Source organism: Entelurus aequoreus, linkage group LG11 (genome assembly GCF_033978785.1).
Source record: "Entelurus aequoreus isolate RoL-2023_Sb linkage group LG11, RoL_Eaeq_v1.1, whole genome shotgun sequence".
Lineage (NCBI taxonomy): Eukaryota > Metazoa > Chordata > Actinopteri > Syngnathiformes > Syngnathidae > Entelurus > Entelurus aequoreus.
Window position 1 is genome coordinate 24,625,661 of NC_084741.1, and position 13,866 is coordinate 24,639,526.

The 13,866-nt window shown below is 42.3% G+C and overlaps 1 protein-coding gene across 6 annotated transcripts in view; it reads left to right on the top strand.

Moving 5' to 3' along the window:
* Positions 1–13,866, top strand: part of bag6 (BCL2 associated athanogene 6) — a 55,625-nt gene extending 41,759 nt beyond the window's left edge. For 4 of the 6 annotated variants that reach the window (XM_062062740.1, XM_062062737.1, XM_062062742.1 and 1 more), the window contains 13 exons: positions 1,260–1,332; positions 1,410–1,738; positions 1,858–2,128; positions 2,213–2,382; positions 2,459–2,512; positions 2,584–2,692; positions 8,581–8,705; positions 8,801–8,950; positions 9,056–9,112; positions 9,205–9,426; positions 12,308–12,415; positions 12,494–12,640; positions 13,380–13,866. In XM_062062740.1, the coding sequence (XP_061918724.1) occupies positions 1,260–1,332; positions 1,410–1,738; positions 1,858–2,128; positions 2,213–2,382; positions 2,459–2,512; positions 2,584–2,692; positions 8,581–8,705; positions 8,801–8,950; positions 9,056–9,112; positions 9,205–9,426; positions 12,308–12,415; positions 12,494–12,640; positions 13,380–13,475 (1,911 nt within the window). In that variant the 3' untranslated portion in view covers positions 13,476–13,866. The remainder of the gene's footprint in view (positions 1–1,259; positions 1,333–1,409; positions 1,739–1,857; positions 2,129–2,212; positions 2,383–2,458; positions 2,513–2,583; positions 2,693–8,580; positions 8,706–8,800; positions 8,951–9,055; positions 9,113–9,204; positions 9,427–12,307; positions 12,416–12,493; positions 12,641–13,379) is intronic. The other 2 variants (XM_062062739.1, XM_062062738.1) reach the window with 2 other exon arrangements.

The following is a 13,866-nucleotide window of genomic DNA, read 5'->3' on the forward strand; positions in this document are numbered from 1 at the left end:
CTTTTTTTTTTTTAAGCTGATACCATTACAGATAACTTCCTGCTTCTCAAGAACGATACCAATAACAATCAACTGATTTTGTTTTGTTTTTTGAATGATTAACTATAGTGTGTGCACACAAACAGTCATCGCAATGCTGGCGTTTTAGGTGGATTATGAGGTTTGATGTGTTAAAAGCGCAATATATTTTCAAATAGCACACACAATGTCTTCCTTTGAAACAGTGACAAAGTCCCAAATGATTGACCATGTTTGTTTACAATAAGCTCAGGGGAAGTTTACGTGTTAAAAAAATCAGTCATCAGAGTTGTATTTTAGGATTTATCTGTGTGACATAATTCCTAATATCTGCATGATAATTATGTCTGATATTTGCCATGCATCAGTACTAATATCACAAAACTGACATACAGGTTTTTTTTTTTCTTTAAATATATTGGGCGGCATAGCTCAGTTAGTAGAGCGGCCGTGCCAGCAAACTGGTCCAGGTTTGATTCCCTCTTCCGCCATCATAGTCACTGCCCTTGTGTCCTTGGGCAAGACACTTTCCCACCTGCTCCCAGTGCCCCCCACACTGGTTTAAATGTAGCTTAAAGATGTAGATAATGGGTTTCACTGTGTAAAGCAGGGGTCTCAGACACGCGGCCCACGTTATTCTGCGGCTCGCACCTTAATATGAAAATTTAATGTTAGTGCGGCCCGCAAGTTTTATATGAATGGCGCTTGACAGCGTCATACTTGCCAACCCTCCCGATTTTTCTGGGAGACTCCCGAATTTCAGGGCAACCATTCTCTCGAATGTCTTCACCCAAACAACAATATTAAGGGCGTGCCGTGATGTCACTGCCTTTAGCGCCCTCTACAACCTGTACAAACAGCTTGCCAGCCCAGTCACATGTTGTAATTGGCTTCTGTACACACACGTAAGTGCCTGCAAGACATACTTGGTCAACAGCCACACTGAGGGTGGCCGTATAAACAAGTTTAACACTGTTACAAATATGCGCCACACTGTGAACCCACACCAAACAAGAATGACAAACACATTTCGGGAGAACATCCGCATTGTAACACAACATAAACACAACAGAACAAATACCCAGAATCCCATGCTGCCCTAACTCTTCCAGGCTGCAATATACATCCCCGCTACCACCAAAGGAAATATATACTTGGTGAGATTGTGAGTTTTTTCCAGTGTGTTCTTACTAACTGTGAGGCAGAATAGACACTAAAGTCATTAAAATGATCTTCCACAGGCTTTCAACCCTGCTGCTGTCAATCAGATGATTAGCGCGCTGGTTGGTCAGCTTTTGCTGCCAGGACAAATGGGCAAGTTACATTTCCTTAATGTAAATAGGTTGAAATTTGGCATTGTCAGCCAGAAATGTTCTTGTTTTTTTTTATAGCAGCTCAGCCAGCCACCACATCCTCATCCACCTCCACATCCTCCTCCACTTCCTCTTCCGCGTCCTCCTTTTCCTCTCAAACTTCCTCCTCCTTTTCTTTCTCTACCTCGAGTGGAGAAGCAAACTCCGCCAGCCCACCGAATCAGACCGAGAACAACTCCAGCGAGCCGCAGCCTCAGGAAATGCACGCAGACCTCAGCCAGATGCTTGGCTCTCTGCTAGGGGCTACCGGAGAGGCCACGCTGGGTACTGCGGGGGGCCCCTCCATCACCGTCACCACCTCAGGTCTCCCCAACCTTATGCAGGGAGTGGCTGAGTTCATGCAGCAGGTCTGTATACCACCACCATTCAGTATTAATCTCTTGCAATTTGGAGCACATGTTCTCAGTAGGTACCAGTGTGTTGAAAATAAATTCCTTGGTGCCCATTCGTTAAAACATCTTTCCAGGCTACCCAGCCCATCTTCTCCCCGCCACCTCATCCGCCCTCTAGTGCTACCACTGCTCTTAACGAAGAAACCAACCCGACTTCCAACCCTGCATCTGCAGCAGCATCTGAAGCCCTCAACCCGGAGCTGTTCACCGGCATCGTCCGTGGCTTCCTGAGCTCAATGATGGGTTCTCTCGGCCAGGCGCAGAACGACACTGAGAGCATTGCGCAATTCATGCAGAGGCTTTCCCAGACCACCAACATTTTCATCAGCCCGGAGGAGCCAACTGGTAAACAACCACAATCCAAGGGGTTGCTATCCAGTCTGAAAAAGCGTCTGCGGTCACTTCTGTCATCTTGACCTGTGTTGTCAGGCTTCTTTGGTGAGCTGCTGATGCTGGTGTGCCAGACGTTCACCATGTCCGACTTGGTAATGTTGCTGCATGGGCAGCACCAGCCGATGGGCCGCATTCAGCCGCAACTGTCCCAGTTCTTCACCCAGAACTACCTCAATGGCAGAGAGCCAACAGATGCAAACATCGCTGTAAGTACCAATCATCATGAGGAAAAAAATCATTCCTTATTAATTGAAGAATAAAACAAAAAATATTATTTCCCAGGCTGCTGCTGACACTATTGTGCAAGAACTGGAGGAATACATCACAGAAAGCTTTGTGAGTCCTCCCCCAGTAACACAAATTGTGCTGAGCTTCTTTTTACCTTCACCTTCACATCTCTTTTGCAGAGGGAATCCTCCGTCACCATTTTGGAGGGTGTCGACGTCACCCAGACTAACATGTCCTTCTTCAGACAGCAGTTGATGGGTATCGCTACACACATTCTACGTTGTACAGGTATTTTTTGGTCACTCCAGCCTGAGTCCATATTTGCATTCATTTATTAGATTGCCCGCTTGTTTAGCCAGCAAAAAATAAGAAGTATGCAACATAATCTTTGAATTAGGATTGTTCCAATAGTAATATTTTGGTACTAGTACCAATATGTGTTATGATACTTTTAAAAATAAAGGGGACCACAAAAATGTCATTCTTAGCTTAATTTGAACAGAAATCTTATGATATATTAAACATGTTTTGGCATTAAATAACATGGTGAACATACTAGACAACTTCTCTTTTAGTAGTATGCACACAGGTTACAAATGCTCGTAAGTTTGCTGCTGACATATGCAGTAATATATTGTGTCATTTCTGATTGTATTAGTTTGTCAAAAGATGAGGGACAATCAGTACAAGATGAAAGGATGGTTTAATGATCTATTTGTTCATATACTGTTAATATCTGGTTATGTTCTAGTTGACCATGTTCCATCTACACTTCTGTTAAAATGTAATAATCACATATTCTTCTGTTGTTTGGTTACTTTACATTAATTTGGTGTGATACTACAAATGTGGATAGCAATCCAATACCAAGTAGTTACATGGTCATACATTGGTCATAATTCAAGTTCTGCTATGTCCAGGGATGTATTTCCTCAGTTTATAAACAATAAAAAAGACAAAAGATTTTGTGATAGTAAAAAATATGGATGTATTTAGGGCTGGGCGATATGGCCTTTTTTTAATATCTCGATATTTTTAGGCCATATCGCGATACACGATATATATCTCGATATTTTGCCTTAGCCTTGAATGAACACTTGATGCATATAATCACAGCAGTATGCTGATTCTATGTGTACATTTAAAACATTCTTGTTCATACTGCATTAATATATGCTCATTTTAAACTTTCATGCAGAGAGGGAAATCACAACTAAGTCAATTTAGCAAAAGTGTATTTATTTAATAGTTATTAAGCAGTGGCACAAACATTCATGTCATTTCAAAACAGAAAGTGCAAGATTGTCAGAGACATTTTAAAACAAGCTCATACTTGCCAACCCTCCCGAATTTTCCGGGAGACTCCCGAATTTCAGTGCCTCTCCCGAAATTCTCCCGGGACAACTATCCTCCCGAATTTCTCCCAATTTACAGCCGGACTTAAGGCACGCCCACTCCAGGTCCGTGCGACCTGAGTGAGGACAGCCTGTCATCACGTCCATACTTGCCAACCTTGAGACCTCCAATATCGGGAGGTGGGGGGTGGTGGTGGGGGGCTTGGTCGGGGGTGGGGGCGTGGTTGGGGCGGGGGGCGTGGTTAAGGGCGTGGTTAAGAGGAGAGTATATTTACAGCTAGAATTCACCAACTCAAGTATTTCATATATATATATATATATATATATATATATATATATATATATATGTATGAAATACTTGACTTTCAGTGAATTCTAGCTATATATATATATATGTATATATATCTATTTTATTATACATATAAATAAAATAAATACTTGAATTTCAGTGTTCCGGGGGCTATCCAGTAGATGGCAGTATTGTCCTGTTTAACTTCTCCTCCGTTCATGACTCGGCCACCGTATTCAATGGAGAAGTCTGTTTTAAAAAATGTACAGGCAACATAATTACATACCCCTTCCCCTTCGAGCTGTCCTGGATGAACTGAAATCCTTGTTTCCATTCGTTTTGGAACTTGCAAGCGTATTTCTTCATCTTGCTCGTCGACGGCGTCGCCATGTCTGTAACTTCCTCGTTCTTCTGCTTCGTCTCCTTGTTGTGTGCGCAGTTGTGCACTCTACTCTCTAAAAGCCGTAGATGTTATGACGTCATTGGGCAGGAAAGCTGTTTATATTGTGGGAAAGCGGACGTGAGAACAGGCTGTCCCCACTCAGGTCCGCATTGAGCTGGAGGGGGCGTGGCCTCCAGCTCCGGCTGAATACCGGGAGTTTGTCGGGAGAAAATTTCTGCCGGGAGGTTATTGGGAGAGACGCTGAATACCGGGAGTCTCCCGCTAAAAACGGGAGGGTTGGCAAGTATGATCACGTCTGCTTGGCCAACCAAAAAGTAACCACAGAACACTATACCGTATAGTGTTCTGTGGTTACTTTTCTGTTGGCCAATGGTTTACGTTGTATTGCGCACCCTGATGGCAAGTGTGGGAGTCTTTTTATATTTTACATTTTTTATTTTTTATTTTTATTTTTTAAAAACCTTTATTTTTACATTTCAACATTTACAAAACAGTTGAAAATAATAATCAAAGTAAATACAAAAACAGTACAAAAACAGTACAAAGCATCGCCAGGGGGTTGTAAATTCAAAGTAACTAAAATAGAATACTATATATATATATATATATATATATATATATATATATATATATATATATATATATATATATATATATATATATATATATATATATATATATATATATATATATATAAAATAAACAAAGTGCAAAGCCATAGGCTCAGTCCATTTCAGTAAATAACTTAAATTTGGAACACAGCATCATAGTTTTCACAGCTTTTTGGTTGTTAGAGGTAGAAAGTGTTTATGAATATAAAACTTAGCCAATAGTATAATGAGGTTGCAAAGGTAAAATTCCTTTTCAAATGTTTTTTCATACATCTTTAAAGCAAGTGTGGGAGTGGGGTCTGAAGTATGAAGTAAAAAGACGTAACTTCGTCACCTCGCCTGGTTATTGACTCCAAACCAGAATATTACACTGCCCATACCTACGCTCCTTCAAAGGCTTTGCTACTGGCTGCAAAGCATTGCACTTTCAAATACAATTAAAGCTGCAAGCAGCGATGGACGGGACCGACTTTGAGGGCTCATAAAATCCAAACCGGAGCAGTAATTAAAACTCTTTCATCAACTTTTAATCAGAAGGGTTCAATGTCTCTCCTGTGCTAATTCGAAGCCGACACGACAAACGCGCTCAGAGGAGATAATGTTTGAAAAAAGGTGAATGTTTTTACACAACTTTTGTTTTGAAGGGGGAATTGCAAACTTCCTGCTGATTTTTGCTGGGGGTTGTCAGTGTATGAAATATAGGTCTAAGTTAGACCTACATAGAGGTTTTTGTTTTATGTCTTTACGACATTCCTACTGGGAGTTACAGGCAGTTTTGTCTGTGTTTCCTTCCTAGGGGGCGCTAGAGCGCTATTTTGAGCTTTGGGGTTTGGTTTTTTGATTAAATCGCAATTTTCACCAGTCCTGATGTGTGTGTCCAATTTGGTGAGTTTTGAAGCATGTTAAGGGGGTCAAATTACAGCTCGAAGAGGCGGCGGTATAATAATAAAACGCTAGAAATTCAATAGGGTCCTCTGTCCCAAAGGGACTCGGTCCCTAACAATGAGTAGAGAGGAGTGTTGTGTGTGTATATGTGTAAATAAATGAACAAGGTTGGCAAGTATGAACAAGCTATAAGTGCACTTTTGTGCATGATGACACACAAGATATTTCAATAACTGTCACATAAAAATGAGCTGCATATCAAATAGTATATGTCCTACGGTGTTGATGTGGAAATAGTTGCTTCGGCATTTAGTTGGTGTGGCACCGAACGGAGATGTTGACATGATGTAAAGACATATTCCCGCTTGAAGCCAAACCACCGTCAGACAATGGACCCCGTGCTGTTTTTCTTGGGAATTAATTATTCCTCCATTTGTTACCAGATTTGCACCTTCTTTCTCTCGTATTACCACTCAAACCACACCGTTAGCTGTTAGCATCACAGCTAACGTTACCATGTCGCTACCTTTCGTTCCGCGGGAGCGTGTGACGTTGCTCACATGACAGTATGTGACGTATGTAAGAAGGTGCGTTTGTTTTAGTCTCTGTGAGAAGGAGAGACAGGAAAGAGTGAGAAACGCATGCAGTTTAATGCCCTGCAGCTAAAAGCGCAATAAAAGTTCACCTCCAGGCAGCTACAACCCTAAACGATTGCTACTAATCAAATATAAACAATCAAATGCAGATACTTTTTCTTATGCCTTCTGATCTCTCTCTCTCTCTCTCTCTCTCTCTCTCTCTCTCTCTCTCTCTCTCTCTCTCTCTCTCTCTCTCTCTCTCTTTGACTCTCTCTCTCCACTACTTGCTGTCCATATCCTCCCACCCCCCCCCCCCCCCCCCCCCTCCACACCCCTGATTATCTTGTGTGATGACTGTATTATGATGATAGTATATATCTGATAGTATATATCTGTATCATGAATCAATTTAAATGGACCCCGACTTAAACAAGTTGAAAAACTTATTCGGGTGTTATCATTTAGTGGTCAATTGTACGGAATATGTACTTCACTGTGCAACCTACTAATAAAAGTCTCAATCAATCAATCAATCAATCAAAAAGCAACTGCGTGAGAACGTATACTCGAATATCACGGTATAGTAATTTTCTATATCGCACAGAGACAAACCCGCGATATATCGAGTATATCGATATATCGCCCAGCCCTAGATGTAATCATTGTAGTATCGACTATCGTCGACATCCTTCCGTCTCGGGAGACGATGGGGTAGATCCAAAAAGGGGGGGGGTCTCACTGGGATGGTCCCTCCCACGGACGGAGATGGCCCCTTGGCACCTGTTTCCTTCGCCAATCGGATGGGCTTAGAACCGGTATCTGCTGGAGTGACCTCTCCAGTGGACCTACATGGCCTGGGCATGGAACTATGGAGGGCAAGCTGTTGTCCAGGCAGCAAGCCCCCCCCTTTCCGCATGGCTGGTGGATCCAAGGGAGCGACGAGTGTCGATACAACTTGGCACCAGCGACGCCGCAGGAGTTGTCGGAATGACGCTACAACATCAAACCGCCTTCAGGACTCCGGCTCCTGATTTTCTGTCGGGGTTTACTCCCTTAGCCTTACCCTCAAGTGGTGACCGCAAGGCAGCGGTGGTTTTGAGATTGGAGATTTCCTTTTCCTAGATGGGCTGCCTTACCAGGTTTACGAGCCCCATCTGCCCGAATGCGGCAGGTAGCACGGGGGTACATCTTACCCGTGGCGGTATAAGCCCGACCTGACTACATATATATATCCATCAATCCATCCATCCATCTTCTTCCGCTTATCCGAGGTCGGGTCGCGGGGGCAGCAGCTTAAGCAGGGAAGCCCAGACTTCCCTCTCCCCAGCCACTTCGTCCAGCTCCTCCCGGGGGATCCCGAGGCGTTCCCAGGCCAGCCGGGAGACATAGTCTTCCCAACGTGTCCTGGGTCTTCCCCGTGGCCTCCTACATATATATAGTATCGACTATATACAGCTGTAATTGTATAGATCCATACATTTGTTTACATTCAGGAGCTTGTTGTTGGCGGTTAGCTATTATATCCTCCTACGGTGTGTAGTGAAGAATGTTTAGCTATTCCTTGTCCTGCAGGGATGATACTTATTCGAAACATACTTTTATAACAGCTGTTTCAAAGCATTGCTTGCACAGTAGCGGTTTCGTGTTTATAGCTTCACCTTTATTGTTAGTTTTAAGCCAAAATACGTCCATTCTCTCTCTCGTCTAGCTCCACACTGTTTCTGCTTGCAAATGCTCTGTGTGTGTGTTGACTCGCGACATGCGCCTCAAGTCATATTATCAGCAATGTCATCACGGCGCATCATGTCATTAAAGTTAAAGTACCAATGATTTGAAATTTGTCCTCTGCATTTCACCCATCCCCTTGATCACCCCCTGGGAGGTGAGGGGAGCAGTGAGCAGCAGCAGTGCCACGCCCGGGAATAATTTTTGGTGATTTAACCCCCAATTCCAACCCTTGATGCTGAATGTAGTACCTTTTTATTTCATTAGTACTGCAGTACTTTATTAGTACCGGTATACCGTACAACCCTACTCTGAAATTCTCTTTTCCAGATGACTCTTTTGGGGTTCGCCTGCTTCAGATGTGCAACCAGGCGCTGTTTGAATGTCTGGCACTCAACCTGCACTGTCTTAGAGGAGACCAACGAGCGCTGACCGCTGTCATCAATCACCGGATTGTACGTACCTGCTCCTCACCATGTCCATGTCAGTGCTAATAATAGACAAGTGTAGGTGTGGTTTTAAAATGAATGTGTTTTGTTTGTGTTTCCAGCGGAGGATGTCGAGTGACATCAGCCCCAGTCTCGTCACCTGGATGACCAGCATGATGACCATGAGGCTACAGTTAATTTTAGAACACCTCCCAATCACACAGGAGCAGATCCAAAACTACATTGTTTACACACAGGTCACACACACACAGGTCTATACCCTTAGGTCACATGCTACAGGAATTATTTCTCATATCCTGTTACCTTATGTTGCATCTTAAATGGCTGCTAAATAATCCATGACCCTTTTCTCACAGAAGGATCAACCGGCTGCGAGTGACACACAAGAGCCAGAGCAAACACAAAGTGCTGCGGTAATCCACTCGTGTCCTTCTAATGAACTCCATGGGATATTTTAACAACTACTTCACTTTGTCTCGCTCTGGTTCCCTCTTCACACCCAAAGATCAGTGACACTCACTCACCCGCCGCGGCTACCACAGCGGAGGAGGCCATGTTGGCGTCACGCAACGCGAGGGCGTCGTCACGGGAGACGAGAACGCTGCCCGTAGACTTGGGTGCCAGGGGAGGATCAACGCCCTTAGCCGCCATGACGGCAGTAGGAGCTGAGGGAGTCAGCTCCAACTCTGCTGGAGAGTCTGAGGCCTGGGCAGCCACCGTACCGCCCGTGAGAGTTTGTTATAATCTGAATGTAATTGTTTTCGTCATGACTGGACAAGTGTGGTCATACTAAACTGTAAGGAACGTTCCAACTTTAATACAAACTAGAGTTTGTTATTTTCATGGCTGTGCCAGGAAGCAATAGCTGCCAAAAGGGTGTGCACTACTTGGCAGAAATCAGCAGAGTGTGCTGTTGATTTAGTGTCATCGAGATAAGTGTTTCTTATCTGTATGGAAAGAAATTGACTCAGAAAACGCTCCAACGTAAGTTAAATAAGGCTCCACTTTTCCAAAAGTACGCTAGCTAGATGCTAATATACTTTGGCTTTGCTATTGACATGCTACCGATTAGCATTAGCAGTGTTAACTTTTTTATTTTAACACCTTCAAATTTGTTAATGAAAACTACAATTAAGATGCACATTACAATCAAATAGCTGGCGCGTAATAAGTACAATACTTACAGTATTACCACTTTGTAGGGCGCAACAGACAGCAAAGACTGAACTGACCAACACACCATAAACTATTTACTACTGCCATCTAATGTCTTGTACTTGCAATTGCAACTTAATGTCATTCCTGCAAATGTGATAAGGAAACAAAATCTGCTCATTTTTAAATATTGCTTTTATCAGCAAAAACTATTTATATTTAGTAACACACAAGTACCGAAAATTGTGTTCCGGTATCTATTCTCGGGTACCGTATCGGTTTAAATGTGAACTGTACCCATCCCTGTCTACCATATTTAGCAATTGTACAAAATAGTGATTTAAAAAATGTATGTTCTGTTAAACCACTCATGGTAACAAGCTTGCTGGTCGTCTTATATTTTTTGGTTAAATTTTTTTTTAACTTTAAGCAAGTTGGGAACAGCCCCTTAACTCTTAGGTTCTGCCCATTGTTCAGAGTCGTGTATAAAGAAGAAATCACCTCATCTGGCTCCTCTCGATGTGGAGGAGCAGCGGCTTTACTTTGAGCTCCTCCTGGATGACAGAGCTTCTCATCCTATCTCTAAGGGAGAGCCCCGCCACCCGGCGGAGGAAACTCATTTCGGCCTTTTGTACCTGGGATCTTGTCCTTTTGGTCATAACCCAAGGCTCAGGACCATAAGTGAGGATTGAAACGTAGACATTTAAGAGATGGTTTGACAAAAACAGACTATCTTTGAATCCCAGTAAAACTAAAATAATGAAATTCAGTAGCAGCAGAAGAAAAAGTTAAACACAAATACAAATAGGCAGACATTGAATGAGTAAAAGAAAACAAATTTTGAATGAAAATTGAGAAAGTGTACCGAAAATCTCATAAAAATAATATACAACATAGAGTGGGAAAAAACTCGTCAATAATGAATAAAGCGAAATATATGTTCTGGGCCAAAAATCATATTCTCTACTATTCACCAGTGTTGAAATGTTTGAGTTATATTGCAGAAATATGGGGAAATAATTACAAAACTACACTTATTTACTTAGCATGTTACAAAAAATAAAGATCAGTTAGAGTAATATATAATGAGTAGTGATTACAAATACATTGGAGGCAGCCACCACAGTTGACATACTTTTTGACACAGAAGCCATAATTTCTTTGCGATTGTTGGTCCAAAGATAATGAATATTTTGGCAAAATGAGGGTTATTTTTTGATTGTTGTGTGTATTTTTTAACGTTAATTGCGCCGTCGGTTGCGTGCGCGGCAACCTGCTGGTCACAAAACACTGCAGGAATGAAGCAGCATAGTGTGTTAAATACGGCCGCAAAATTATACTTTCACGAAATTAAAGCATGTTTTATTGTACGTTTTTATGAGCTGGAGTATGTTTAGAACTATATATGGACATATTATTTTGGTTTATTTCGTCAGAAAAACTAATGTCCAAACGACAGCAATTGCATGCATCCGAGCACAGCCGCACACCTCCTTGGTAGCAATCATGGCTCCGGTTGTTTAATTGGCCATACTCTTATTTTATAAACAGCTCTGACATTGTTGGGCCACGAGCGCCACATAGAGGGCCGCCAAAAATATATTTCACAGTACTCAGGTGAAGTACACTTTTCCACCACTTGTGGCAGTAATGACAATCTCAAACAGAAGAAGTTTGTAGCTAAAGTCAAAGTTCATTAAGCACAAAAATTATGACTTAAGTGGTGAAGCTGTATTTTAATGTGCACTTTAATTTGAACTGTTTAGGTAAACCTATTCATTATTTATTTATTCTAATAAAATAATTGTAAAATAATTTTTCTTATTCTTTCCTTCTTATGCAGTATATTTGGTTACTACTTATTTTTCTAATCAGCCTGACCTAAACCTAAGGTTTATGTCTTAAATAAATAATAATCTCTGTGACTAACACATGGTTTCATATCATTTGAAAAGGTTGTAAACTGTAAGTAGGTTAGATATAATTAATGAATATGATTGAAATCAAGAATAACATAACTAATTCAGTGTTAATATTTGAGTGGGACCGGGCCCCTCTGTATTGGAAAAGTTGAGCCCAGGTCAAAAAGGTTAAGAACCCCTGATCTAGATTGTTATTAAAAGAACAATCCAAGTAAGTACCTAAACAGAAGTATTAGATTTTCTGAAGAGCCTTCAAACACAACTTTACATAACGGCGGAAAGTGAGATTCTTGTTTAAACAGCTGAGATGGAAAAACTTACTTGCTTAAATATCTCCTACTGTTTAGTGTGTTATCCCAAACAAATCTCCAATTGCTCTTTCATCCAAATCTTTATAACAGTAGAACATCCCTGATCTTCAAAACTTGAATGATTTTTTCATTAGACTAGCGTGCTGTTTTAATTGATGTCGTCCAATCTTTTCCTTGATACACTTCCATCCTCCTTGTTCATCTACTGGTGCTTTTGCAGGAGTGGGTTCCTATCATCAGGTGTGATATGATCACTCAGAGGAAGATGAAGGCGCAGCCGCCGCTGTCTGACGCCTATTTGCACGGCATGCCCGCCAAGCGCAGAAAGGTGAGCTGCTTCACGTGTCTTAACTTTGCATCAGTAGTCGTCCTCCTTCCTCACTGCAATGTACGTGCGCGTCGTCAGACTGGACAGGGTGGTGGAAGCCTGGCCTCCCTCTCGGACGCTGTGAGCCAAGCAGCCAGGGCGGCCGGCGTGAAGCCCATCACATCTGGTGAGCGTCTGCAGGAAGAGCTGGACACAGAGGAGCTGAAAGAGGCTTATTCAGAGCAGGTAAAGGGGAAATATGACTACTAAATGCTAAATGTTTTGTTCAAAAGACATACAGATTTCACATACACACACCTTAAACGTATTCAGCAAGCCCCCGTACCTTAATTGAGTAGTCAAACTAGTGTCATCCACGCTTCATGGTAGTCTCTTTCACAAAGCATTTATCCGCCTTGTCTGTTTACACAGACCCAACAAAGGCCCAGTAGCCTTGTTGGTTAGAGTGTCCGCCCTGAGATTGGTAGGTCGTGAGTTCAAACCCCGGCTGAGTCATACCAAAGACTATAAAAATGTGACCCATTACCTCCCTGCTCCTCAGCATCAAGGGTTGGAATTGGGGGTTACATCACCACTGCTCCCCTCACTTCCCAGGGGGTGGACAAGGGAATGGGTCAAACGCAGAGAGTAATTTGTGTGACTATCAGTGGTACTTAAGCTTTTAACTTAAATATTGCCTGCACCATCTTCTGGTGTGTTGTATAAAGCATTCTTTTACAGCCTCACGCCAATACGGCTGATACTAGCTCAGAATTTGGAATAAGGCTGGGACGACTTTGTCTCACCATTTAATCGCCATGTAAAAGGAGTATATGAGGCAGAGGAGCTTGCCATTTTGCTCAACAGTCAATCAATCCATAAGAGAAAGATTAATTCTATTATGGTCATCGTTGCTGGTCCAGTGAGCTCACATGACTGCACATCTTATCAACTCGCCTTGTTGGCTTTCTCCACTTCCTCTCAGGTCAAAGCAGACATCAAAAAACGAACGCAGGACGACCCAGACTTCAACTCTCAGCAGTTCCCGGACACACACAGAGCCTTCTTGTCCGACTCGTAGTCTCGACTTTTGTCTTTGTCTTCATGGTCACTTTTTGTAAACTCAGACCCCTTCCTCTTCTTTCTTCTCAGTACAGCTTGATCCTCTTCCCCTGAGTGCTAATTGCAGGATGCTAATGCGGCCATGTCCCCTAGTGCCTATTTATTGCTTTGCTCCGACTCTCTCTAATTTACTGTCTTGATAAGAGTTGACTGAAGATCATGATTTTCATCGTTTCTGTGTGTGTGTCTGCGTGTATTTTGCCTCTCTCCTTTCTCACATTTGAACCATTTATTACCGGTCTTCCTCTCTTAAGCGCACGCGTCAACTATCATGTTACGAAGATGCTGTTTCGTACAGGAATGTACAGTAAGGATTAATAAACGATTGATTAAAAATGTACTGTACTTAC